The 26928-nt window shown below is 36.4% G+C and overlaps 1 protein-coding gene across 2 annotated transcripts; it reads right to left on the bottom strand.

The window, feature by feature from the left end:
* Window positions 1-2: 2 nt before the first annotated feature.
* LOC17887531 (serine/threonine-protein kinase ATM) lies at window positions 3-26438 on the bottom strand. 2 transcript variants are annotated; one of them, XM_023783402.1, is made up of 79 exons: window positions 26283-26438; window positions 25662-25770; window positions 25428-25571; window positions 24979-25140; window positions 24674-24869; window positions 24436-24592; window positions 24176-24312; window positions 23996-24083; window positions 23548-23651; window positions 23121-23219; window positions 22875-22931; window positions 22573-22654; window positions 21990-22064; window positions 21471-21512; window positions 21326-21396; window positions 21046-21094; window positions 20834-20905; window positions 20259-20396; window positions 20058-20144; window positions 19785-19969; window positions 18809-19391; window positions 18655-18726; window positions 18398-18568; window positions 18197-18322; window positions 17550-17677; window positions 17032-17188; window positions 16887-16933; window positions 16743-16806; window positions 16506-16580; window positions 16090-16209; window positions 15699-15884; window positions 15296-15417; window positions 15149-15218; window positions 14905-15032; window positions 14563-14704; window positions 14316-14456; window positions 14121-14219; window positions 13980-14026; window positions 13363-13549; window positions 13053-13274; window positions 12526-12597; window positions 12135-12204; window positions 11537-11654; window positions 11339-11462; window positions 10850-10984; window positions 10485-10598; window positions 10012-10059; window positions 9816-9920; window positions 9425-9511; window positions 8907-9224; window positions 8511-8656; window positions 8078-8144; window positions 7916-7990; window positions 7402-7524; window positions 6999-7163; window positions 6823-6921; window positions 6330-6481; window positions 6014-6218; window positions 5732-5779; window positions 5526-5609; window positions 5334-5417; window positions 4541-4621; window positions 4351-4440; window positions 4212-4274; window positions 3818-3958; window positions 3676-3732; window positions 3530-3589; window positions 2816-2910; window positions 2598-2706; window positions 2344-2433; window positions 2176-2255; window positions 1999-2077; window positions 1862-1908; window positions 1682-1781; window positions 1213-1344; window positions 972-1106; window positions 793-858; window positions 355-498; window positions 3-264 (listed from the first exon to the last, which is right to left on the bottom strand). In XM_023783402.1, the coding sequence occupies exons 1-79, from the start codon at window positions 26349-26351 to the stop codon at window positions 187-189; spliced, it is 9096 nt and encodes a 3031-aa protein (XP_023639170.1). In that variant the 5' UTR covers window positions 26352-26438; the 3' UTR covers window positions 3-186. The 2 variants fall into 2 exon arrangements, with proteins under 2 accessions (XP_023639170.1, XP_006290480.1); XM_006290418.2 differs by having other exon boundaries at window positions 8511-8623.
* Window positions 26439-26928: the final 490 nt, after the last annotated feature.

Below are 26928 nucleotides of genomic sequence, written 5' to 3'. Positions count from 1 at the left end.
CATGAGTAAAAGAAGTAAATATATTATAAGCATGTTGCTTCACATATTCGTACACCACGTAAAAGTCATTTCAAGTATCCTCTCTCCACCTCCTAAGCTAGACAAAATTTGGCAGCGAGTGTTTTCAACTTTACATAAAACGATTTCTCTATTCACAGACAAAAAATTGGAACATGTAGAAGAAGGTTACATCCAAGCTCCCCAGCCAGGGAACATATGGGATAAACGATCTGTGTCAATTGCATCTTGTATTAGTTGCTGTGCCTACAAAGCAATAAATGTTGAGCAAATACAATCAGTAAACAAGTTAGCGTTTCATGTTTCAACCTTTTATTTATATGTCAACAACTATACCTGGCCATGTATGCTTCTCATCTCACCACCCTCATAGCCATCAAGTTTCTGCTTGACACGCATTAAGGCACGCGTAGCATCCTTGTTCCCCTCGAATTCCTCTTGTAACCCTTCCAAGTTCATGCCCTCAAAATCTCCAGTTTCCTGGATCAAAGATCTTTGTGTGAGAAAAGATGACAACATCTTCAAAAGGATAGATATCCTAATATCAAATCGGAATCTTGTCTGAAACAAGACAATGAAGTGGAACACAAAATTCTGTGTCAAGAAAAAGTCTGCAAGAGAGAGCATCAGAATGGCATCTATTTAAACAACAGGAAAATTAGCGCTCCAGCCTTCTGTGGATGCAAGAATCCGTATTTATATCCACTTTATAATATCTTTGCAGACGCTGCAACCACAAGTATTTACAGTTTAAACTATAAGGGTATGAGGTACCTTCTGTCTTTGCAAAGCCTTCAAGGGGGACAAGGCCCATTTGTACAGAGGATCATGAATAAAAACCTGCAAAACAAGCAAAATCTTGATTAAGTATTTAAAATAGGCTTATATTATTATTATATTGTTGAACACCATTAAAAACATATTTCCAAAGTTAAAATTTCAGATCATGTTACTTCGATAATTGTAAGAAGCGCCTCTTTATTTGCTCGCATCACAGACAGGGTTTCTTCGCAACATCTCCTGAAAACGCCTTCCACTCCTGTGATGCCCATTCCATCAACTATGTCTCGTGTCAGTCTGAACGGAACCTGTCAAATCAGAACAAAAATGAACAGTGAGAATCATACATAGATTATATATGTTGACAAGAAGATCAATTAAATACGTAAAGAGAGGAGAAGGAAGAGAACACACCCTTTCAGGAGTCTTGAGCATCAATCCTTGTTCAAAGGCAACTCCAAGATCTATGTGGACAACTTCTGCGGTGGCTTGATCGATCAAAATATTCATGGCATGACGGTCACCAAGACCAACAATGTACCCAACCTGATAACAAATAATATTACACATTTTCAAGAGGAGATATATCAGAGGGAAAACTAAAGAACATATCTATTTCAGTGGCCCAACTAAGAATAGAGCCATGTCCAACTGGATATCAATAAACCAAAAACAGAAGAAGTGAATAGGATCCTACACCATTATTTTGCTTACAAATGTACAAGCATTCAAGAAAATTTCAACTCAACTAAGATTAATAGCTTCCTAAATGTATTCCACTTTCTCTGATAGCTTATTTTACGCCGTTTAGTAGGGTAAAAACAATTTTTCCCGTTTTATATCCTGAAAGTGAATACATATCATATAAAATGAATATACTTGCCATTGAGCTAGCTGCAACACTACGCGTATAAGCAAGCCTCTTCACAAACCAGTCGGCAGGCTGCAGGAACTTTTCCAGAAAGAAGTAATGCATGACAGGACTGCAAAACGGGATAAATTCTTTAGCCACCAACCAGTACTTCCGGAGTAAGTTAAATTAACATTTCACAAAGATAGAAACCTGAAGTTTGTGCAGACATCCACAAAGGCTTTGCGCTTGTCCTTTGCCTGCAAGCCACCAGTCACCACAGATCAATTGAAACTACCAAATATCAGTGATGGCCAACTAAGAAGATCTGGGAAAGGAAATGAGCTTACACTCGACATATGTTCTCGGCATTTAGGATATTTCCAGTTTCCAACGCCATAACGACCATGAGCACCCTCACTCCTTGAGCTGTGATTTGACATGCAAAAATATAGTTTCAAACTGTAACGACTGCAAAAAGAGAATGATGTACCATGTCACTGTAAATACTAGTCTACTAGACCAACCTTCCTATAAGATAATCTCCAAGTGGAATTGTGCCATCGACCCACTCAAGAACACCAGCGCTTGGAGTAAAAGGAATAACCTGAGAATATATATATGCATTATAAGGAGATTTCAACTTATTAAATGGATCAAATTTTCCCTGAAGGTAAACTGATACAGAGACATACCTTGTACGTGCGCACAGCTAATTTTCTCTTCCATGTGTCCCTGTTATTGTGTAGAAAGGTATTGACGAGGCCAAAAAACTGTTCCATAACCTGAAACAAATGGTACACGCTTTGCATAACTAGACTATTGTATATGCAATCTTGGCTAGGTCAGCATATTTTCAATTTGCTGCCAGTACAACGAGCAGTGACACAGATGACATATCAATATATCAAATTACAGACATTTCCAGTAAAACTTCTGAAACTCTTACAGCGTCTTGTCTAAGGTCATCATTGCCAGATTTCGCAAGTTGCTTATATTTTTGGCCATCAGAACCAAAGCATTCAACTACTTTTGGAGCATTTATACCGTTCATCACTCTGCATATCATCCAAAAGACATGGTTTCAAATAAGTTACTCTTCTAAACTAGAAATGTTCATTAAAAACGGTATATTGATTTAAAACGATTAATTGAGCAGGGACTTACGTAACCGAATCTGATAAACCTCTGAAAAAGGGGAACGTTCCTTCATTGTATTGGCAGCTACGATCGACAGGAATCGTAGCAGTGACTACAGGTACCTAAACTTAAACAAAAGTAAAATAAATATATGTTTGACACATACCTTAAAGGCAATGAGAAAAAACGCGATTAAATACATGTTTGACACATACACGTCTAAATATCTGTAGCAGTGACTACAGGTACCTAAACTTAAAAAAAAGTAAAATAAATATATGTTTGACACATACCTTAAAGCAATGAGAAAAAACGCGATTAAATACATGTTTGACACATACACGTCTAAATATCTGAACCAGAAGTTATATAGATAAAAACATTCTTGCAAGGTCATCTGATGAATTAACTCTTCCAACTAAATAAACAATAAAAAGACTACATCCTCACAAATCGTTCAGGGGACTATTGACCTTACTAGGAGTTGTAACAGGCTCAACATGGGAGCAGACAAATGAAATACTATGCTCATAAGAAAAATGTTGCTAAAAAATTAAAAAATATATATAGCTGCCAATAAATTATACACTGTATGTGTAGGTGGGCCTATCAAAATGACCCATGGAAGGTTTCTTAGTATCCAGAAATTTCCTATCTTGAGCATGTTGTGTCCTACGAGCTAATAATTATGCCAAAGCTAGATAAGAATGTAAAGAATAAATTAAAAAATGGTGCGCTTACAAGTTCCAATTGTTTCACACTACGAATTTCTCTTGGTAGTGCTACCCTTCTATTGGTATCCTGCAAAGGAAAGAGTTCCCCAAATGTTTCAAAAATGTTCAGCAAACAGTATAACAAAACATTTCCTTTAAACTCAATTATCATACCTCTCTCCTTGTTTCAAGTTCTGCAAGCTTGATGTAGATATCTACCAGCTGTTTCATCTGAAAAAAATCAATCAGGATTTGCTGATAAGTAATTAGGCAAAATGGTCGATGATGCATAAGATTCGGTGAAAATAAGGTTTACTTGTCTAATCATAGGCCCATGATGACGTGATACATCATGCAAGAGATGCTCTGCTGCAAGCTTTTTATCCGTGTCAACCACGAAAGAATTTCTACTGCGTTGGTTATCCTTGATACGGTCACCGTTTGCCAAAGCCAGAAGCTAGAACCAAAAGCAAAAAAAAATACGAGACATATATCCAGCATTTAGAAACATAAATTCGAGAAAGATACAAAGCCACTTGTAATAATGTAATTTTGATGGCATGCTACACAGCACAGCAGACGTTACTGTTTTCAACTTCTTTCTATAAATGCAGGATGTTACAGGACATTCAAGAATGGCGTGTGCACTTGCTAACCAGATAGAAAAGAAAAAACATAAAGAGTACAGAATGACAACATGTTCTTAGAACCTGTAAGATCGTATGGTACGGATGATCAATGGCCATTTTTCTGATAAGTGACACCAGAGCAGACTGCAATTAATTAATCGTAGAGATTAGCATAGCTGTCTTAAGTTTTCTAAGATTGCCAAGTAAAATTGCATTCCACCTGAAAGCTGTTAGATCCAGATTCATCTTTGGAACTGCCCAACCTTGAAGCAATTTGATAAACAAGTGGAACAAATTTGTAAGATTGAACCTGCAAGAACGTTTAGGGAGATAAAAATTGCTTAATTAAACAAGAAAAATGGAGACAAAATCAAAGTAGCAGCTAAAATCTGACTCCATTAGTCAAGTACCTCATTAATGGTGCTCAACATGTTATCAATAACATTTTGCTGGGAGGCAAGATTGAACCACATGGATACTTGTCGAAATACCTGTAGAAAGAAAAATTAGTTCCAACAGTGTTCCGCTAATTTAATGCCATAATGGAATATGCCGCTTTCTGCTAAATCTCTCAAATACGTTTCTAAAACGGCTAGAAAAAACGTTCAATCATGCCTCCCAGCAAAATTTTATTGAGAACATGAATCCCAAATAACAAAGCATATCAAGATCACCCTACCATGAAACTGGCGTATATAGGTATGAGCTATATGTCCCAAACCTTACACACCTAACACACCTATACACTTCCAGTAACTACTGAACTAGAGATACACTGTTCGACATCGACCTAAATCTAATATATGTGGAGCCATTATAAAGTATACGTCATTACGAGCCAAAAACCAAAGAAAGAATGATATGTTGACACGCAGCTACAGACCACAACCCAAAACAGGTAAAGAGACGACACGTTAGACCATTGACGACCACTAAATATATCCATTGTTGCTCCTTGAGAGATGTGAAGTAAAATTATGATAAATGAAACCCAACTCTGATTAGTTCGAGTGAAGACAATAGTGAAACCTAGACATGCAGATTCATTAGATGCTATGGCCTAATAATCGAAACCTTTTCTCAAGGAATTCTATATTTGACTCTAAAGCCAACTTAACACTTCATCACCTGTCATAAATGATTGAATCTAGACACTAATTAACATCTTCATATAACCTTACTGAATTATTTAGATTAACATACCACTCGAACATCATACTTGTCACCAATTTCCAGACAGCGCTTATACCCCTCCAATGCAAGTTTCAGAAAATTGTCCCTGTCAACCTACACAAGTGAGGAGAAAGGGAAGATCACATATCAGTAAGTAGCACCTATCTAGCAAAAGCCATGACTATTTTTCTACAGCAGCCCAGTTAGGAGACAAAAGAAAACCTGCAGTTTTTCTGCTTCTTCTTTATCCATTGTTAGTTGCTTCTGCAGATCTTGGATCTTCAGTGAATAGTCAGATTGCTCCGCCTAGTACAGTAAAAGACCACATATGAAATGAAATAAGATAAATGCATAGACCGGTAATTACATTGTGCTTTGATAAGATATCTGTTTAGAGATCACACAAACGGAAGCAGACTACTACTTGCCTTCTTTGAACTCTTAAAGCGTTTAATAAGCACCTCCAACTCTTTTGTCTGAAAAATTAAGCTCAGTAGTTAGTTTCCCCCCAGTTTCACCCACAACAGAAGAAAAACAAACTTTGGAGTTGAAGCTGTTTAGAAATATTACTGGTTAAACCAAGAATAAGGACTATTCAACTATTTGTGCTCATTTAGAAGGATAACAATAATAGGCATAGTCTACATACAAAAAGAGTACAGAAATAAATTGTAGGAAAATTAAATTTGAGCAACCAAAGTGGAGGGGACCTTGTGTTTTCGTAGTCGCAAAGCAGCTTGCCATTCACTGGAGGAGAGTCTTTCCTCGTAACTCTTAAATAGAGCATCTGCATAATGAGCCAAATGAAACCACGTTTGGCTCTGTCTATCTACCAACCTTTTGCAGATTTTGGAACCGTGTTCTTCAGCGAGCGAAACTGCAGGCCTCAGATACTTCTCTAAAATTGTTCTAGAACTATTTTAAAAGAAAGGATAAAAAAAAAACCGAGTTCAGACTTCTAAAAGCCATAACGAGCATAGATGGAAACTGCTTTCAACAAAAATTTAAAAGTAACAATTTATTTACTTGCTCGATCTGGTTTCTGCTAGCCATTTTCCAATCACACGATATATATCTGAAGCCTCTTCTTTTAATTGATAGTTATGTAAAATGTAGCTTGCAAGACTAATGGAAACTTCATGCCTCCCTTGGGCATGTAATAGCTTCGCCTCTTCAAGCTGAAAAAGAACAAAAAGGTGACTGGAAGCATCTCTCTAGTTGTGAGCCAGATATATTTGCCATGTTCTCAACTAAGACGCAAAGTAACTAACAGATGTCAAAAACAAATAATGTATGCCTTCATTCATTAGAAATACTTTATGTCGGAGGTCACAACTATTTCTTGACAGAAGTAGGCATCGGTGAAGTAGGAGGGATCAGAATTTTAACTGTAACTTTGGTCTCCCCCTCATAAATTTGAATAAGGAAACAACTCCGCAGAAATATGTACAATTAAGGAAGCAAAAAAAGGCTATTCAGATTCCATGAAACATGCAAGAGATCAGTCATTAAAAAGTACCTTTCCAAGCCAATCTGGAACGGATTGTTTTCCATCACTTCTTGCGCAAAGAAACTTGAACTCATGCAGCGACGCAGCTGCATGAGAATACCTTGTCCCCTGAAAGCAACAAGATAACGTGTTGGTCCACTGCATTTCACTATAAGTGAAACTGTAGCTTTTCACATTATACATACCTTGCGAAGTAATGAAGCAGACTGCAAAAGATGTTGCATGGTACATTCCTCACATCCCAAGATTTGGAGAAGTACTCGCCTAAATGCGATGAATGGCTCCAACAAATTCATGTGCAACTGAGTTTGCGTAATAATAGAGTTCCAATCCTTATTCAGCCAAGACAACTGTGTTTCAAAATTAAACGTGGCTCAGACAACAAATGATCTCACTTAGCTCCTAGGTATTTTGCGCATATATGTGCATTCCCAAACTAATTACTAATTGTAAATAAATGATTCTAAATAATCTTGGTATATTTCCTACTTATGACTTATTACTAATAATATAAATTTTGAAGCTTTAAATCATTCGTTAGAAGCTAGTGAACAACCACTTGAAAAAAGAAGTTATAAGGGACAATACTTGATCCATTGTAGGAGTCACGGGGTCTGTCGATGCCATTTGTTTCACTGGATAGTCATGCACACTTTGATGTGAAGATGTCTTCCAGCGAAGATCCCAAACTAGTCCAAGATGATGAAGAATCTATAGACATAACAAAAGATCAAAAATCAAAACGATTCTTTTCCAAAGAGACACGGAGTCTTTAGAATCAGTACATTTATAGTTTTTGTGAGGAAATATTGAGATTGAGAAGAAAACAAAAATAAAGGTGAACATCTTAACATAGTTATATTTTGGACCTTGCCACACCTGGATAACATAAACTTCCAGAGTATCCCATTATCTAATAAGATCAAAATGACTTTCAAGTATGGCACTCACAGAGTGTGCTAATCTTTAAATGGGGTTGTGGGAAGAGAAATACCATTTTCAAATTAAAGACAGTAATGAGTAGATTATATAATTAGGCACCCAAATGACAAGTATGATAGAAAAGGTGTTGTACTTTAATGTCTCATTTAATTTTCTATACCTGAAGTTTCACTACTGTTGAGTATATAAATTCAGTGCTTTCTTCGCTTGCACGGGAAATGGACAACACAAGTTCCTGACAAAGAGAATAAGCAAATATTTTTACCACATAGAATCTTGGAATCTTCCAATCCTATGGTGATAAACTACTATCATGCATTACCTTCTTAGTATCCTTTAGTTTTCCATAAAACCCATCGTAGTCCCCTTCTTGAAATGATCTCAAACAACTGAGAAATAAACATGTTTAAACATGGAGAAAGAGACACGCCTAAAAGTGGGAGCTAGAATCTTATGTCTAATATTGAAGACTTTTGAAAGCTATATAGGAGTTCATCACAACTGACCATTGATACTAGGACATGGCCCACAAAACAAAGACAGAGACCATCAATTTATGGAGACTTGAACTACACTATATTTTAAGACTCCTCTGTAACATATCATTCCATTTAAATAAAGGTCATAAGACCAACGGCAAATTCAGTGTAGACTAGATGTCACATAAATTTGGTGCAATCCAGAGGTACAGACATGGAAAAATATCTAATAGCTAAGAATAGCATCATTAGCACATATGCGTAGAAATGCATTACCAGTGCAGATTTTCATGATAATTATTGTTCTTGACATGTTGCAGAGGTTGGCAGTGTGTTTGCGGATAAAGTAAAGAAAAATCCCATTTGCCTGCACGCCATGCAGCCTCATACTGCAAGTAAGAAGTCGTTATGCAGATTATCACCTACGCACCACAACTTAAGTACCACAACTGAGTCGTGTTCCATTAGTTAATTGCTAAGCCGAGGTTGGGCTAAAAACTTTCCGTCTGATAAAAATATTGTTGCTAAGCTACTCCGTCAAGATGTCCAATTCATCAAATATGTTCTTTACCCAATGAAGATATTTATGTATTAACCAACAACCTTGTTTAGACATGAGATTTCCATGTATTGGAAAAAAAAGAAAAAACTTAACTAAATCAGGATGCCTACCTGCAATTCGATGAATTCTGGATCATACTGGAAGTATCCTTCACGTGAAGTCAAGCCCCGACAATACATATCCAGGACATGCATACAGCCTGTCTGCTGCAACGACCTTATGAGTCCTTTGAACGGTTGTCTCTGGACCTCCCCTTCACCAAAAACAGAATGATGTGCACTAGTTGTTGGCTGTAATCGTTCCACCTCTAGATTTTCAGAAAGGCTACATGACACCACTGTTTTCTGCGAACGTGCTTGCAAGTCATAATACTCAAGTGCCCTTGTCCAGTTTCCCTCATGCTCGAATGTGATTATTTGAGCAGACAACTTTCAGATGACATACATGTAACAGAAACAGAGAGTATTACTCACATATATGAAACAAGTAAAAGATAATAAAACGCTATATGACTTTAGCAGAGGAAACGCGTCAGTTTTCTCACAACATTCCTACAGTGGGAAGGAGTCCCAAATGTCTGGATGAGATATCCAATCTGTAGCACAGAATTGTAGTATCAGAAACAAACCTTATTTGAATGTATAACCCCATACAAGCTGTCAGGCTCATTTATTTTTGTTATTGCAGACACAAGTATCTCAACATGATCCGGCAACTGTTAAACACAACGAAAAGGAACGGTTAGATATCGGTACCAAAAAAAAATCACTTTCTCTGCCGCAAGCACAAAAAAAAAACGCTTATTTGCAATCCACTTTTCTACATGGAGAAAACAGAGTTTGCAATTTTGAAAATGCATCCAATGAAAAATTCATTATGACAATAATTTATGACTCATTAGTCAATAAGCATAAACCATATTGCATATTAGTTATTTGGTTAAAAAGTTGGAAAATGACTGAGTTCAATATCATCTAATACATTGATCCTCAATTGATAACATCAGTCCTTGTAATTACCATGTCATGATAAGAAAAATCAGGATCCCCGAGACTTAAATTGCCAAATTTCTCCTCACACCAATACTCCACATACATGGAGGCGGTCAAATATGCACCACACACCTGTGAAAATGAGAAGAGTTAAATCTGCAAATACCTTTACAGCCTCTATCGTAAATTGGATAATGAACTTATAAGGAAAGGGATGGCTCACTACTGCTGATCTTGCTACAACAAGATAATCAATGGAAAGCCAATAAACCTGATAAAACAAAAGTCACTTTGTATTACGGAGATATTAAAAGAAACAAGAGGAATAACTGATTATCCCACTAGGCCATATGTAATGATACAATAATACTTAAAACAATAAATGTCGTGAAAATTTAACACCAAATTGGTTTATTCATAGAAGAAACACATACTGATAGCACACATGTTTTGCAGGGTTTAACTAAAACTCAAAGTTGATCATTCGAAAGAAATCATTCTTCTTGTATGACATAGACACAATAACAAGGCATATCATAGTCAACAAAACTAAAGGTTTGACACCTATCACAACTTCCTATAAAACATAGTTGCAAATCGTATAAAACAGTTGGAAAGATATTTCTGGTAAACACCAGACACATGAAATACAGAAATGTACTCGTAACATTGCATATGGTGATTGAAGTTATATACCTTTTCCCAGTTTGTAGTTATTGACGCTGCCATTCCATTTGGTGATGTTTCCACATCTCTAATCTTAGCAGCTGTAGAACAAGATCTTGAACTGTAGCTAGAATGCTTAGCATTCTGCAAGAGCATATAAAATGTTAGTCTTGGTATCATATTTCATAAGAATCTTTTATACAAAAGAAAAATACCCATATGATACAGATTTCACTATAGAGAGGATAGAAATAGCAGATTGTCCCTATACACTACCCATGAATAGCATAACTCTCTTTGTTATTGATGTTGAAGCTATTTTCTTATGCAGAATAATTCTCAGGAACTTGAAAATATTACTGAAAACAGATCAGTGCACAAATCAATATTCTAACCTTTTCTTTCTTAGTTTGTCCAGAAAAAATCGATCTTTCGAGCACATAACACTTCCGCAGTTCATTCAGGGTATTTAACATAATTTGCTTTGATTTTGTTAGCTTGTTTGAATCAATGAAGATATGCTCTTTCACCTGCCATTGGGGATCACAAGCTTTAGCCAAAGTCACCACTAATTATCTGTTTCTGCAACATACACGGCCCTAAAGGAAAATCTTGAAGTAGCCACCAGTTAGAACTAGAATTAGCAAATGACAAGTATAATGCTCAGCTCATCAACACAAACAAACAACCAAAGTTCTAAAAAAGATTTTAATTCGGCTGTACAAAAAAGTAGAGGTGGAGTCAAGATAGGAAACATAAAAGAGCAAATAAGGGAACACAAGGGAAGTGGGTTTGACTCAACAACATGGATATCCAGACAAGAAACAATGCAAGCAAGTAGAAAATTAAGTACTACTGGTAGATCCAAAAAGTACAGGAGATACCTGTGATGTAATCAAATTGTGTAAATCGATATCCGTCCCTATCCTTCCCGCAAGACTAACAATAACACTAGGGAATAGAAGCTCAGAGATTTCAGCCTTCAGCATTGCTATGCTCTGGCATAACCTGTCAGACAAAGCAGCAAGATTTACTTATATCCTTTAAATAGTAACTCTGGTACATAGGAACCAACGAGATACCTTATCGGGACATCCTCACATAAAGCGATCATACAGTACACAAGCTGACAAATCCATCTATCAAAGTTTTTATTATATGTGGACCAAACTTCGGACTTCTCCAGAGAAAAGCTATCAGCTGTGAGGCCAAAAATGAACCATATTTGAGTAATTTAAAAAAGGAGGACGGAAACATAAATGAAATAAATAGACATATCCATGTCCTGCCCAGAATGACATTGAGATACTTATATATGTTAACTCAATCTAGTCTGAAAACCAATCAGGACAAATTTGCACGTTTGCAAGCAATAGCCAAAAAGAATTCACATCCCTCGATGACTTCACCAGTACCGTCCAACTTTTGTTTTAGGTTGTATAAAGAATTAGATAGTCAATAATAATAAATGACAGCCGCCGTAGAGTAATTAGATTCAGTTTACAACTATTTCTACAGAAGCACTTACATCTAGAAACTTCACAATAAAAAAAAATGATAGCATGTAGCAGGAGGAAAGGTTCACAGAAAAATATTTAGAAATTTTTGAGGTAGGATTATTAATGCAAACCATGAGAGTCCTACATAGAGATTCTGTTTAGTAGTGAATAATTTAACTACCTTTGAACTGCATTTGACTATCCAGTAAGATCTTTTCTACAATGTCATGGTTCACCCCCCTGCCATGCACCTACCAAAACAAAAAAAAAGAAAGAAAAAACATAACTTAACAGGCAGAGTAGTTTTGAATTTAGGATACCGTAACAAGAATGGGAAATTCAATGTACATCATTTATTTTTGATGTAGTCACTGAATATATATGTAAATATCATAACATGATTTCTAAAATCAATTTTCACAACTTTCTGAAAGAACCTTATCTTATATACCCACTAACCCACATTAGCAGACTACTTATAAACAAACAAAGTCTGGCCCAAGTTATCTGAGAAATATCAACCAACGATAAGTAGGATAAGACATGAAAGCTAATGTAGATAAGAAGCTCACCTCAATGGAAGCTCTCTCGCATGAATTGAAAGATGATAATGCTTGCTGCCCCCTTTCGGTTGAAAGAATTCCCTAAAACAAGGAGAAAGGGATATCTATATAGCTAATAAAAAAGTTAAAGCAAAATTTGCAATCAATTAGCTTTTCCAGACAGGAGGCAATATATTACAGTAAGTCTTTAAAAATAAGCACACCCCCCTATAACGCATGAACAACTGAGAAGGGGATTACACGTATTTTGACTCAAATATCAATAGATCATAACTTTTATGTGCGTGAAAGGAATAAAGATGAGAAAAAATGTGTTAAGCAGAAGTGTGACAAACATGAAACAGCAGAACAAACATTCAAGTCTACTCCAGAATCGAGAAAAAAAAATGCCAAAGTAGATCATAACAAACATTATAAAATTTAGAAGGACTTTAGAATTACTACAGGTAAATTGATAGGTAAGACCAGCCAAACTATTGACAGAATATAAACAAGCAAGGTCAAATCTTGATAGGTAGGAAAGTTAGAAAACTGACCCGAAGAGTTTGAGATGTTACATCAATAGTCTTTACAGAGTCATCCAAAAGATATTTCTTCAGAATTTTCAGGAGTGCAATAAGAGTTTCATCGGATATGCCGTTCTCAGTAAAAGATCTAACTTTTGATCCAGTAGTATGGCTAACACATTGACGATCATGCATGGTCCCCAGCTCCCCAGGAAGACGGAAAACAACAGTGTGCGGGTTCCTAATACCAACCTACAGTAAAAATAAGGGGAAATAAAACCATCATACATTCAAATTTGCCAAGAAAGAGATACTGACGTTAAAAGAGAATGACAAATACCCTGGAAAGAAAATCAGACACAAAAAGTCTCATATTATCTGCTTCATCAGAAGAAGACACACGGACAAGAGTCCAAACAGCCTTCACAATTTCATCATCAGACTGCCAAAATGCTTCTGCAGTTTCAACATTTGTCTCTTCTTGAGAATCTCCAGAAGCTATGAGCTTGTTATGCAATGCTTGGAGACTGCAAGGGCATGATAAGTAAATACAGAATTGCAGCAATGTGATATGAGTAGAGGATTAAAGAGTAGTAGACTCTCGACAAAGGCATCATTAGCCATGATAGTGATATAAACTTTTGTTGCTAGCAAGGTAGAAGCCATATCGACAAAATTGAAAGAAAACATTCTCTGCCTTTGAAACTAACTTGAAAAACAGACACAGAAAATAAAACCTATCACCCAGGAACACAACCAAGAGGCTTCGGTAGATAGCCGACGGACAATGAAGAAAAGTAGGTCAGACCCACCCACATAAGAAAAAAAAAAAAAAAAAAAACCAAAAATCCATATATTATCTTAATTCTACAGTTACTATTCTAAGAAAATCATAGCACAAAGGGTACCCTAAATACATATCTGGATGATTTAACTCAGGAAAGATAGAATTGATACCTCCTGGAAAGGAACCTTGGTGGAAGATAACAAGATCTTCTAGCACACTGGTGGATAATAGAACAGTAAAGAAACAAAATGTTGGAGACTAGTATAGTTTTAACAAAAATGTAAATCATTAAAAACTGCAGAGTGGTTGACCTTCAACAGATGATTTCTCGGAGAATATGCTTCGCATATTTTGATGTGTGATTTACGAATGACTTGAAGACTTTCCATATCAGGGAATAACTCTAAATCCTGAAAGAGATGAACGAAACGGAAGAGATTAATTTCTTCATATTATAGGCAATGGTAGGACAAAAAGGAAGACAAGTTTATAGGTAGGACGCCTACTCTGATATCTTCATTAAGAGCAGAATCTGAATTAACAACTAGCTTGTGTAGCAGATTTACAAGCTGAGATGACTTAGAAGCAGAAACTTTGGTATCTGCTTCAGCATTGATGCAACATGTAACCAGCTTTGAGACCAAATACTAAAAAACCAGCAGACAGAGAAAAGTAACCATTCGTGGAGAGAGTAATAAAAGCCATTGGTATTTCAAAAGTGGACCAAATAATATCACTAAGTAACACACATACCTGGAGTTGGTCACCTAGTACACTAACAATTTCTTTGGCCGGATTGCTTTTGAACGAATCCAGCAAACAGGAGGCTATACTACAACACTGGTCTTGTAATGAGGGATAGCCGATAAATTGTCCAACAAGATTGAATATGTAACTGAAAGAGACCACGATTAAAGATCAATGTGGTTTTAAGAGCTCGAATATAGAGATTCACCCTTTGGTCAACAAACTACACCTTTTAATATATACACTAATATAGTTTCCACTCAAGAACAGAACACAAACAGTCAAGCTCATAGCTATCAATTAAACAATCAATTAAGATCAAATGGATAAATCGAGAATTCTGCTCACTTTAAGGAACTTGGAACTAAAGCTCTATGACCAAGAAGAATAGTAAGCTCTTCAAGTGCAGCCAAATGATGACGTGTATGCCGATGATGGCATGCAGCTGACATTCTATAGTGCATTTCTGTGATGAACTGCGAAACACCAGCAAAAATATTGTGATTGAAGTATCAAATAATATTGTGACTGAAGTATTAAATTGATAAGACCAGTATGACCTTGGGAAAAAGCATTGGCAAATTAAAATTACCATGAACACTCTATCCGGGCGAAAAATGTTTATCCTGTCAGTTATGGCCTCTTTCTTAGGATAATCAGCACTGCATAAATCAAGTACGATCTTATAACAGGAAAAACTAAAACAATAGGTCTCCATGGAGTGAGCAAGATATTTTACATTTCCAGAAAACCATCCACGACTGTTTGAACTGCAAGTGATATCGTGTCACGAGAAAAAACAGGAACTGTAGGTTCTGATGAAGAGGAAGTGCATGATAAAATAAAACTAACAATAGACACCTGAAAAAAGAAGAGGGTGCCATTAGAGATTCAATACTGTTATATACGTGAAAAACAATTTATTATATCTTTGAAACGAAGGATCTCTGACAAAATAAAACTAAAGCATCCAACTTTTAATCTTGCAGTTTCCTATGCTTTGATCTTGGATTGGAAGGTTAAATAAATTGTGACTAGCTGACCAGGATCAGACAAGCTTAATAAGGTTAGGAGGAAAATTTTCCACCACAAACACCAAAGACAGATCTGGAATCATGAGTCGAATGTTACATGTACCATACCATATTCTGCTTAATCAGCTTATCCCTCTCATTCTCGCTGATCTCACCAACATACAATATTGAATTCTGAAGCACCATTGCACCTTTATCACATTCTGACGTTTTACTACAGTGCAATCCCATACATATCGAAAATATCGGCACAAAATTTTCTTTGACCAACACAACCACCGGTTGGCCAGCCATCTGCAAATTGTAGACACTATCGGTAAAATATAGATAGGAAAAGTTCAAATCGCTGACATCATACAAAAACAGAAGACAAAGCAACCAAAAGTTTGTACATATAGTATTTCATGAAAAGGTCCTTTAAGCAACTCCATAAACTGACATTGGAGTTTTACAAAACGTTCAATTATGTCAATAAAAGAATGTAAGGTAGAAAACTTACCTTAGCTACCCATTCAAGGTTAGTATGGTCTTCATGCAACAGAAGAGCCGGAAGTAGCCAGTGGGAGCAAAAGTGGATGAAATATTTTGGTTCAGTGTTTGGAATGAACAGCTGTCTTGTCTGCAATAAAGCAAACACCACAAGATATGAAATGCTAAAATGTACTCATTATCCATTTTTCAAACTGCCACAACAGGAAATATTGCTAGATATCCAAAATTACATGACGATATTTCACTAGTTGACTCTTCAATATTGTAGACCCACGTGCAAGAGAAACAAAAGCACTTGAATCTACTTTACTGTACTTTTGGTTGAAAAGATATAGCAGAGATGAAACTCCAACAAACAAAGTGCACATGAATAACTTCGTGAAAATATATAACCATTACAGAAAATATCAACTAGTTGCATACCTCAACAAGACCAGCTAAACTGACACCACACGAAATCCAGAAAAAGAGGATTGGGCCCAAGAGTTCCTCCAGGTACTGCACAAACCAGTTTAAAAGAGATTTAGATGATGTAAGCAGGTAACATTTACAACATTCAGGTGATTAATCTTAACTCTGCTACTATTCAAAACGTAGCAAAAAAGAAGAACATTTATCATGCAGGTGTGGAAGAGATAAAGAAACGAGAATCAATAATACCTTGAACCGAGATGGGTAACAGAGTTGTACTGATAGATTGTCAAGCGCAGCAATGATTAATTCCCTAGTAGTTAAAAGGCCAGATAAGTAGAAGAAAGTTTTAAGTATAAATAAACGACAGTAACAATTACAACAAAGAAATACCTCTGACAAGGATCTATAGCTGAAACAGCGCACATCATAAAAACAGCCTGCGTTTCTCCCATTGTAGAATATGATGTTAATACACAGCTAATTGATTGTATGCTCAAAATAATTATAAGGAATAAAAAAATGAATAAAATATTACTTGCAACTCTATATTCTCACTGTGATAAGCAAGGTGCATAAGAGTAATGATGACAGTCTCCATTTTCGGGGCAGGCTGAGGACCAGCAGCCAAAACATCCCTTGCAGTGATTAGTTTTTCCTTTGAGGAGGTTACCAATATAATTCCAAAGCTGGAGCTGGAAAAGGAAATGGGAAAAATTAACAACTAATGAAGTATCATTCAAAGAATAAGTACTGTGAAGCATCAGACCTTACAGAATGCTGTTATTCATCATAAGGCTCACAATTCATAAAGAACTATTTATCAGAGAACTTTGAGAAGGTTTTCAAGAAAGATAACTAAATTTACTCGAACATGCATTGTGTTTCTGCCCACAACAAACACAGAAATCAGCCTCTTTTTCATTTTTTTCTCTTAATGGTAAGCCACAAGAATCTGTTGAAATGAGTTTCTAACAGTTTGTCTTGCTAGGAAAACACCCTACTAAAATAGCCATAGGATAATAATAAGTTCGAATAAACAAACTCCAAACTTACCAAATATCTTGGAACAATGCCTCATGGCCATCCCACGTCTGGAATAAAATCCCAATTTGTCTTGCCAGGACAAATCTCACTCGATAATCAGGGTCATTTAGCATTAACAGAAGTCGCTCAATCATTGTCTGTATCAAACCAGAAACTCAAATAATTGTACAACTAGAGACTAAATAAAATATGAATTCCACAAGGAACCAAGTAGACAATTACTGTAACCGGCTGATGTGAAATTCCAAAAATAAAAACCATGAGCATTAATAGTAAGACAAGGAAACTGCCTGTTTAGTCTTATTTAGTCCTCAGATAATAAAAGACATGTTTATAGTACACAAACTGTAAGCTTTCATCTTTACTTGAACATTTTCACTACAAGTAATGAGTTTACAAAAGATTTCAATTGTTCATCTGCAAACAACAGGAATGTTTTATCTGAACTAACTGTAAAAGGAAATGTTATTTTTGAATATTTCAATCGTATTTGACATGAAAACTAAGTAATGAAACCGTAAGGCAGGAATATTTTACCCTCATGAAAACAGCTAAAAAACAAAAGCAATAACATAAGTAGGAGGGGTGATTATCAATATCGCATATGTCAATTCTTTAAGTCTGAAGAAAGAGTGAGTTGTATGAGAAGTAGGCACCTGACCAGTCTGAGGATGAAGCAACACAAGATCACATATACAGTAGATCAGCTTGACACGCCCAAACCATCCCAAGAGACCAAATTCAGAGACTTTATTCACTATTGCGCCAAGTTGGACAAAGACCTGCACGTTACTTGAGCAATGAATAAACTCATGGACGAGAACCGAATAATCAACTTAAACAGGGGAAGATAGTACCTGACAATTTTCTCCTTCTTTTAAAGAAAAATCACAGTTTTTTCTGAATCCAGAAGAACCCATCCCCGAGGATGATAAAGTGCGAAGTAAAACATGCAGAGCAGTGACTATATTCAGACAGTTACGCTTGATCTTTACTTGTGTACTTAGCATGCCATCCAAGAACATAACCTTTAAGGAAAATAATGAAGCAAACCCCCATAAACACAAGACAGGTTGGTCGAGATATTGATATATGTACAATTCGAATTCCATACCAATTCATTAACCTTCGGCATAGAAGTCAAGCATGAAAGCTGGCATAGATGATACAGTATATTTTCCAGCACCTACACATGTATGCAGTTTGTTGCTGTAAGGTCACCACAAAAGATTGAGATACTGATATGAAAAAAAAAAATGCTGAAATACCTTAGGATCACATTCTTTCTCCAAGAGATTATATAGAACATCCCATGTAGGAAACTGAAGTACCGGAGAAAAACATGAGATAAGTGATATCATGCCCAACTTCCAGTTCCCTGTGGAAACGGACAGGCCGGGTACAGCTTTTCCACTGGCATTTATAATATCCATCTCTTTAGTGTCTTCAGCTAAATCTAAATCCATATCCACTATCCTGCAAACTTCTGGGGAATCAAGCTCTAACGATTTTAAAGGTATAGTGTTGGATTGGGTATTCCATGTGTGCTCAGTATATTCTCCATAGACTTTAGCAAAAGCCCGCAAAAGATTCTCTAAGGAGTAAATTACAGCATCATAACTAGCGCCAAAAATATTTTGGTCTCTTCTGTTGCTGAAGACAGGAGACTTAATAAGGGACCTCAACGAAACTATTATAGAACCTTTCTCATTAAAATCTGAGGTAAACCCCAAGGGACCAAGCCTTTGAAGATCACTGAGGCTCTTTAATACTGCTTCGGCAGCATGATCCAGGCCTTCTAACAAATACTGGCATGCTTTTAATAAGAACGAACTGCTTCCATTACCCTTCCTGAGAAATGACAAAAAAAAATCAATTGATTGTAAGGAAAATCCACTTGAAGAAATAGAATATCAACTATTTGATCTGAGGTTTCAACGAAATTCACAACCACAATCACTTTTGCCTTAGACATCTACTGTGAAGAGTGGGAAAAAAAAAAACAAACTACACAACCTTGCCTCTGACAGCAACATGCAAAGAACATGATGACACTACAAGAACAAAGACGCATCTAAGAGTGATGCTCGCCATCTATCAAGACAACTATGAAACTCTTCTTATAAACTATATACACATATTAAAGGAGTGAACAAATTCAATAGAGAAAATCTGATAAATAAAAAACAATATTAGTTTTCACAAGTTTTAAGAAAATACCAAGAACAGGATGAGTTACCTAACCTTGTGATATAAGAACCATGCATAAAATGGCACAGCAGAGCACATCCCATAAAGATGTCAGACAGTGGTCCTTTCTCATTTTCCTCGGGGATAATGCTAAGAAAATAGATATCCATGTCATGAAGCAATGGATCTCTTAGTACCAGAGGTAGTTGTACAACGTCAGGAACTTGGCAGCTAGTGATCTGAAAGTACAAAGATACAAAACAACTGTCAGTGCAGAAATGAGTCAGAAAAAGGCGAACAAAAAAAAAGAAATTAAGGATCCAAGACCTTGGTAGAATTTGAGCGAAGTCTTGCTAGAGCCTCCACGGAACATTCAAAGAGTCCAAATTTTCTTTCTTGCTCAACATCATCTATCTGCAAAGGTAACAAAAACAATTAATTCCAATATAAGTCTTGAAACTTTCAGAGATGAAAAATATTCAATCCTTAAATAACAAACATAACAGACACCTTCACCACATCATTCACCTGTTCGTAAACATCCCATTCAGATGGTGTTGGAAGATGTTCCTTAGGTACTGGAAGTGAAGTTTTGAAACCAGCACATAAGGAAAAAGCAGCTGCTGGTAGAAGCTCAATCATTCTCTCATTTAGTGTCAAACGACCCTACACGTATGAAGGTTTTTTTATATGATTGTGTGGTACACATCATTAGAGACTTATAAATCTACAATGCTTACTTCACTCAGTGAACCTGACGAAATTTTGAACTCTCTCTTATGATTTCAGTTTCACAAAATAGGTGAAAGCAGAATGCAGCAGCTCTTAACAATAATTGGCAGAAATTAACATTAAAAGGTGAAATTTCACTGCCTTCACCAATAATTAAGTGCTTAACTACGACTATTAAAATTGTGCCAAGATCAATCTATGTCATGGAGTAAAAACAACCCAGGCTAATGGTTTGGTTTGGTCAGATCCTAAACAACACCTCCTCCACGGATAGTAACAGGTATCATCACATCATTAGATCAGAAAATATGATATTAATGAGATCTCTTTGCAATTATTACTTGGGTTATTCTGGAAAAAAATGAAACTACCTTCCAGCTTAGGGGGGCACAAACTGCTCTGAGAATATTACGTCGAAGATGTAAATCATCTTGCAGATTTCCCTGCATAAATTTATTCATCGGATATAGGACAAGACCATGATGATGTAACAATTTTTCAAGACTAGTACGTAAACTTCAGCAATATGTCAACCCCAGACGGAGATACCAAAACCATATAATTACTGTCTGAACCTGTTTACCTGGCAACCCATACGTGAAAAGTAACATGCAATGAAGTACAAGGCCGGCCTGAATAAAAGTAATAATTATTTAGGAAACATTAGAGCCATCTATTGAGTAAAGCCAACCACCACTCAAGCACAGATAATCTCGTGGAAGGAAAATAACACTAAACCGTTTAGAAGAATAAGATGTATAAACTTATGTTGATTCTTTTCTTTAGGAAAAGTGAGGCTCTAGCCTATGTGCACCTCAGGCAAAAGCTGAACAACATGGCTCATGAAGGGATAAGAGTCTTACTCAGAAGGTATGTGTCTGAATAATTGATGATCCCACACTTCTTGAGGCAGAACCCCAACATTTATGTGGTGCTGATTGAAGAGACAAGAATATTATGAGGACATAAGTCTTTAGAAAAATTTATAAAATTTATTTACACACTCACACTGGAAATAACTGATCCAAGGAGCACCAAGACAGCATCAACCTGCATTAAGATAGTGTAGCATCAGCCATATGTACGAACATTTTTGGCTACTGATCAGATAAACACAGTAGTATTGGGTAACCAAGAAACCCCTTGACCGCAGCCCCCATCAAAGTATCTTCTTTATCCAAATTTAGATATCAACTTCTGACCAATTCCCAAAACTATTAAAATTTTAAAGGAAGATACTGATTTAAACAGGAAATGGCTAAAAAGAAACCCCGGACAAACAAACCACTAACATTTAAGCTAACACAAATCCGCGAAGAAAACTATTTTCATTGTTCAGAGAATTTTTTGAAGGTTAAACCTTTAAAGTACAAGTTGTTGTCTGGTACATACAAGTTCAAGCTTCATTGGTGGAAACGTATTAGAAATCAAGTGTTTAAGGGTTTTTTAAAATCTTCTCTAGTTTCGTCTAGAAGAATACTGTATGAAACAGGAAAGAATATATATAAGTAGATAAATACAACGTACAATTACACTCGTGCTGCTGAATGTTGCTAGCCCATGGATTAAAGAACTCCAGATCAATTGCCAACCACGATCTAGCTGCAAATAATACAGTTTAGAAACCAAAAGCTAACTACAAAGCAATTTAGATTTATAATAAGATAAAAAGGAATTGGGCCCTGAAAACTATTTCAGCAATCATTTAACCAAAAGTTATAAAGATTTCAGAACTCAAAATCATAAACTGTAGGATTGCAAAAGCCTAATAACCACCTGATTTATCAAACATGGTCACATAATTTACCTAACACCAGGTTGAGTCCAGCTTTACTTAACATCAAGAGAAAAAACCTATATGTGGATAGGCAATTAAGGCCAGCTTATTCTACACCAAAACCAGTTGCCAAGATGCAAACACAGAAACAATATAAAGAATCAACTTCTCTGTGATATGATCAAGGATTCAAGTATTATCTTATTTTAGTAACAAAACCGAATCAGCGCTAATCCTCAGCAATGAATATTTTTGTGAACAAAGCGTGTCTAATAACCTATCATATGTGTATCAGACACACACACACAAGGGCAGTAAAGGAATGTAAAATACCTCACTTGAGGATATAGATGACTTTGATATGTCTTGAGTAGTATCTGAAAGTAACAATCCTGAAGAGAGCCCTTGCAAACTCCTTCAAAAAAATTAAAGTTTCACAATAAACAAACTGTATTATAGGATCCGCAGATTTAATAACTTGAAACGTTAAATGAAACATAGATCTCTAAGTACCTCATATTAAGTTACATAGTTTTTGTATTAAACATCTCGACAGCAAGTTACATTTACAAATATATAAAGGAACTTTCTGCAAATTCAGAACAGTAAACAGCTGAACTCCATCATAAACGTACCTCAAAGTCCATAGTAGACCATCATAAGAATGTCGCATACTGGCGTCCTCCAAAAGTCTGTCACATACAAGAGTAAGTTAACCAAAGCAGTCCACTGTTACAGATGCTAGTAGAATGAGTTGCACCTATCTACAATTTACAGCTATTACAGTGCAATGAAAAATGGATATAGCAATCAAGTTAGTCATAAGGAATTTAAAACCAAAAACTGAAAGTTATAAAGTTAAGTCTTAATTCCCAAGTTACCTCTGAAAGTTTGTGCAGATGGCTTCAAACCAGTAAATAAGGAGATCCTTATTGATGCGGGTACAATAAGTCCGAACTAGACAACCAAAAGCAGCACACCTGGGCAAAGCTTATATGCTTCAGTCTATGTATACATATAAATAAAGTTTCTAATGAAAATAGGTATCAAAATAACTATAATTAGTGCAAGGACAGCATCTAGACTGACAGAAATAATCCAGATATTTCTTAAGGGATATGCTACACTTGAAATTTAAAAACCAGCATCACGAATTCGAATAAGTATGTATAACTTACAAACAAATGGCGTACACTCATCAAAAGCATTCTTATGATATGACTACAAAGGTATCTAGAAAAAAACTCTCGCAAAGAAGACATCAGCAGATTGGATATCGTCTAGCAAATGCACACATCAGAAACATACCATAGCCATTTTCCTTCAGTTAGTGCCTCCAATAGCCGCAATGCAACAGGTTGCCTCCGAGCTCGTTTCTCCGATACTGATGGTCGAGATGTTTTGACACATGCCTGCCAAAGTTCTAAATGTCAGCACTCTTTATCTAACCCATTCACTCTACACACAAACACATATTCAAGGATACACAAGTATGTGAGCAAAAACACATTTCTATGATAGGATTCAATTGACTGTATTGATATAGATTCTCAGAGTATACAGATCAAAAATCGCTGTAGAGATCAAATGCTTCAGATATAATAGATCGAATCAATTCAAAAGGGGGTGAAGGTAGATGGAAAAAAATGCAGACACTGCTGAAAATAAATAAAAAATGGCCGGTTGAGTTGGAATTCTGTCGTGAGACATGTAAAGCTACTCAAAGAACTAAGTAATTTGCATATAGAACAGGTACCTGGTAGAACACATGTGCAGCCAGCTCAATCAAGCTAGTTTGATAGGTGCTCAATGCCCCTAACTTATCATCCTTGGTTGAATCCCCCCTATAAAAAAAAATAATTAGACCATAATCTCCCGAGATGTATAGAATCTAAAGACGTGATCGCTCGGAAGAGAAAACTCAAAAATGATGTACCATGCTGCAGAACTTAATGAACTACCCAGATCCAATTCACGAGTAACCACGTCAAAAAGTTGTTCCACCAGAGAACTAGATTGACTAGCACCCCTTGTCAAATTTAGCTGTAGCCTTCCATAAAAAACAAGTATCTCCTACAAGGCAGAACAAGAAGAAAGAGCACATAGCTAAGACCATGAAACTGTATAATGAAAAAAAATCGGGTGTTTGACAAAGGGCTAACACCAAAAAAAAAAAAAAGAAGAGAAACAAAACACCTTGAGGTTCTTATCATGGGTTGTTAACCAGCAACGGAATACAAATTTTTCAACCGCATTATGAATTTCCAATAACAAAGAGCCTAAATTAGGACCATCCTTCAGCAAGAAGGTATTTACACATTCAATAAGCTTGCGTGAAAGCTTTCCCTCATCTCTGGAAGAGTTAAAAGAAATTAGTATTCTATTGTTTGCAAAGGAGGGAAATGAGAGGCTGACTGACAGAAAAAAATCAGACCTTACAAAAGAGAAAATATGAATGATGCCGTTCACAATTTCTTCTCGAAGGTCATCAGGAAAATCTCCAGGGAGGTTCTCTAAAAGTGACTGAAGCGTAAGAATATGGCGAAAAGCTTCCTCCTTCTGGCTATGTTGACCAGTGTTTTTCTCGCAAAATCCTGCCTCAACTCTTTCCATGTATAGCAGCACCAAACCTTGCAGAAACATTATATTAACGGATACCCAAAACTACCATACCACCATACACTCCAAATCCGTGACAAGATGAGACAATTGACATATATCGATTCGAAGAGAACTTACTGGAATATGTACGCTTCCTCATTTGGAAACGATAATCACTAATTTCCAAAAGATGGCGGAGTATGGTACCATACTCAGACTGAAAGCTTGGTGTGTTGCTCAAGGTATCATGTACATGTGTAAAGAGGGTTTTAGCCATAGATAGCAAAGGACAATGTACACCTGCGACATTAAAACAAAGTAATTACATATACATGAATCCTTTGTTAGAGAAAATGTACTGTCAAAGTTTTTGCGAGAAAACAACTAATATGCAGAATAGACCAGCACATGGAATATTAATAAGATGAACATCAACATATTACAACGTGTCTAACCAAGAGACTTGATACTATTGTGTTCGAATCACATCATGAAGCATCTTTGCAAGCATAAAGTAATTTCAGGAGAAATTCAAAAGCATGTTACTATGAATTTAATTCACCAAAAAATATTGCTCTATTTCTCACCAGGAAACCTAGTTTCTTCTGTTCTCTGAATAACAACTCGAAGCGTCTTTGCGAAAGTTGGCTTGGGCAAACGTCTCTTACTACCTGACACCTCCATTGAGACACATTGAAGGAGAAGTTTAACCAAAAAGGGCCACGTTTCAGCTGCAAGAGAAGTAAGTTTCTGGGTTCACTTCAAAGCTTGGTGCACTGTATAGTAGCATCAAAATTGCAGAAGGAATAATCACTACCTACCATTTGGAATCTCGTCCAACTTTAGCTTAGCTGTGTTTTGTGAAAGAAATCTACAAAAGGTAATTGACCTTTCCCCTTCGAGCCATGTATTCAATAACTTGACACCATCCTGGATATACAGATTATGTAAGAAATCCATCAACATGAGCAACCTTGAAATGGAATTATTTATAGATCAACATAAAGACCTAGTTGCACAGCATTACTTAGGGATAGATACAAGATTCATAAATTTGATAGAGTCTAGTTGACTATTCATGGTACAGTTCATGGCTTAATTGTTGGAGACACGCAACTGTTATCAACACTTTGAATCGACACTGGCAGTGTGTGTCTCAATAAAGAAAACGATGAACTAAAAGCCCATTAGAGACCATCAAAGAAGCAACAAGTATGGTGGCAAACAAAACTGAATTGTCCGTTCTCAGATGTTACACACAACAGAATAAGTATCTCAGCCCAAACGAGACTTTCATAGAAACTGAGCCGTATTGCAGTATAAGGAAACGCTAAAGATCGTTGTGACAACCCACAACGAATACCAAAAAACCTCAATTTCTCAGCCCTTTTCCCAATAGAACCCAAAACAAACGATTAAAAGGGGTAACTGAAAAAGTTTACTTCGCGAGTCTTGGCTTTGTCCGACGAGAGCTTGGAGACAATCTCATGGACATCTCTTGAAGAAACCATGGCGAAATCGAACTAGCGCATAATCCGAGAATCACGGCAGTGTTAGTGAGTGGGAGGAGTTAAAAGCACCCAAGTGTCACCGATGAAATTGATTTTGAATTTCTGAGGAAAGGGTTCAGTTCAGGGTTTACTGTGAAATAGTAATAGACGGACTCACCGACTATAACAATTTATATATAGGCCCTTATACTTGCTAACTTTCACAAATTTACCCTAAACGAACCGGACATAATTTACATATAACTCTCTATATTTTATAATTTTAGATTTTAAATGCATTTGCCTAAATCAAACCGTTAGAGCCTCCGGTTATTAAGACTCTCTCTCTCTTCTCTCTCTAAAAACCTTTCAGAGAGGGAGATGGCTTTGTGACATGTTTTCGTCGGCCAGAGTTTTTTTCTGGTTTTCACTGTCCCAATTTAGTTGGGTTTCTTGTTCGACACCTTCTACTTTCTCAGCGGTGGTGGTCGACTTTTGTCTGGTAGCGTCCGGCTTTCTCAAGCGGTGTTAGCCAGCTCTCGTGTTGTTACAGTCGTAAATCGGATTCTCTACACAGTTTATCCGGTGTTTGTTTTTT

The sequence above is a fragment of the Capsella rubella genome, unplaced genomic scaffold, assembly GCF_000375325.1.
Source record: "Capsella rubella cultivar Monte Gargano unplaced genomic scaffold, Caprub1_0 scaffold_5, whole genome shotgun sequence".
In the NCBI taxonomy this organism is placed as follows: Eukaryota; Viridiplantae; Streptophyta; class Magnoliopsida; order Brassicales; family Brassicaceae; genus Capsella; species Capsella rubella.
Note: the sequence above shows the minus strand (reverse complement) of the source record. Positions and strands in the feature narration are given on the sequence as shown.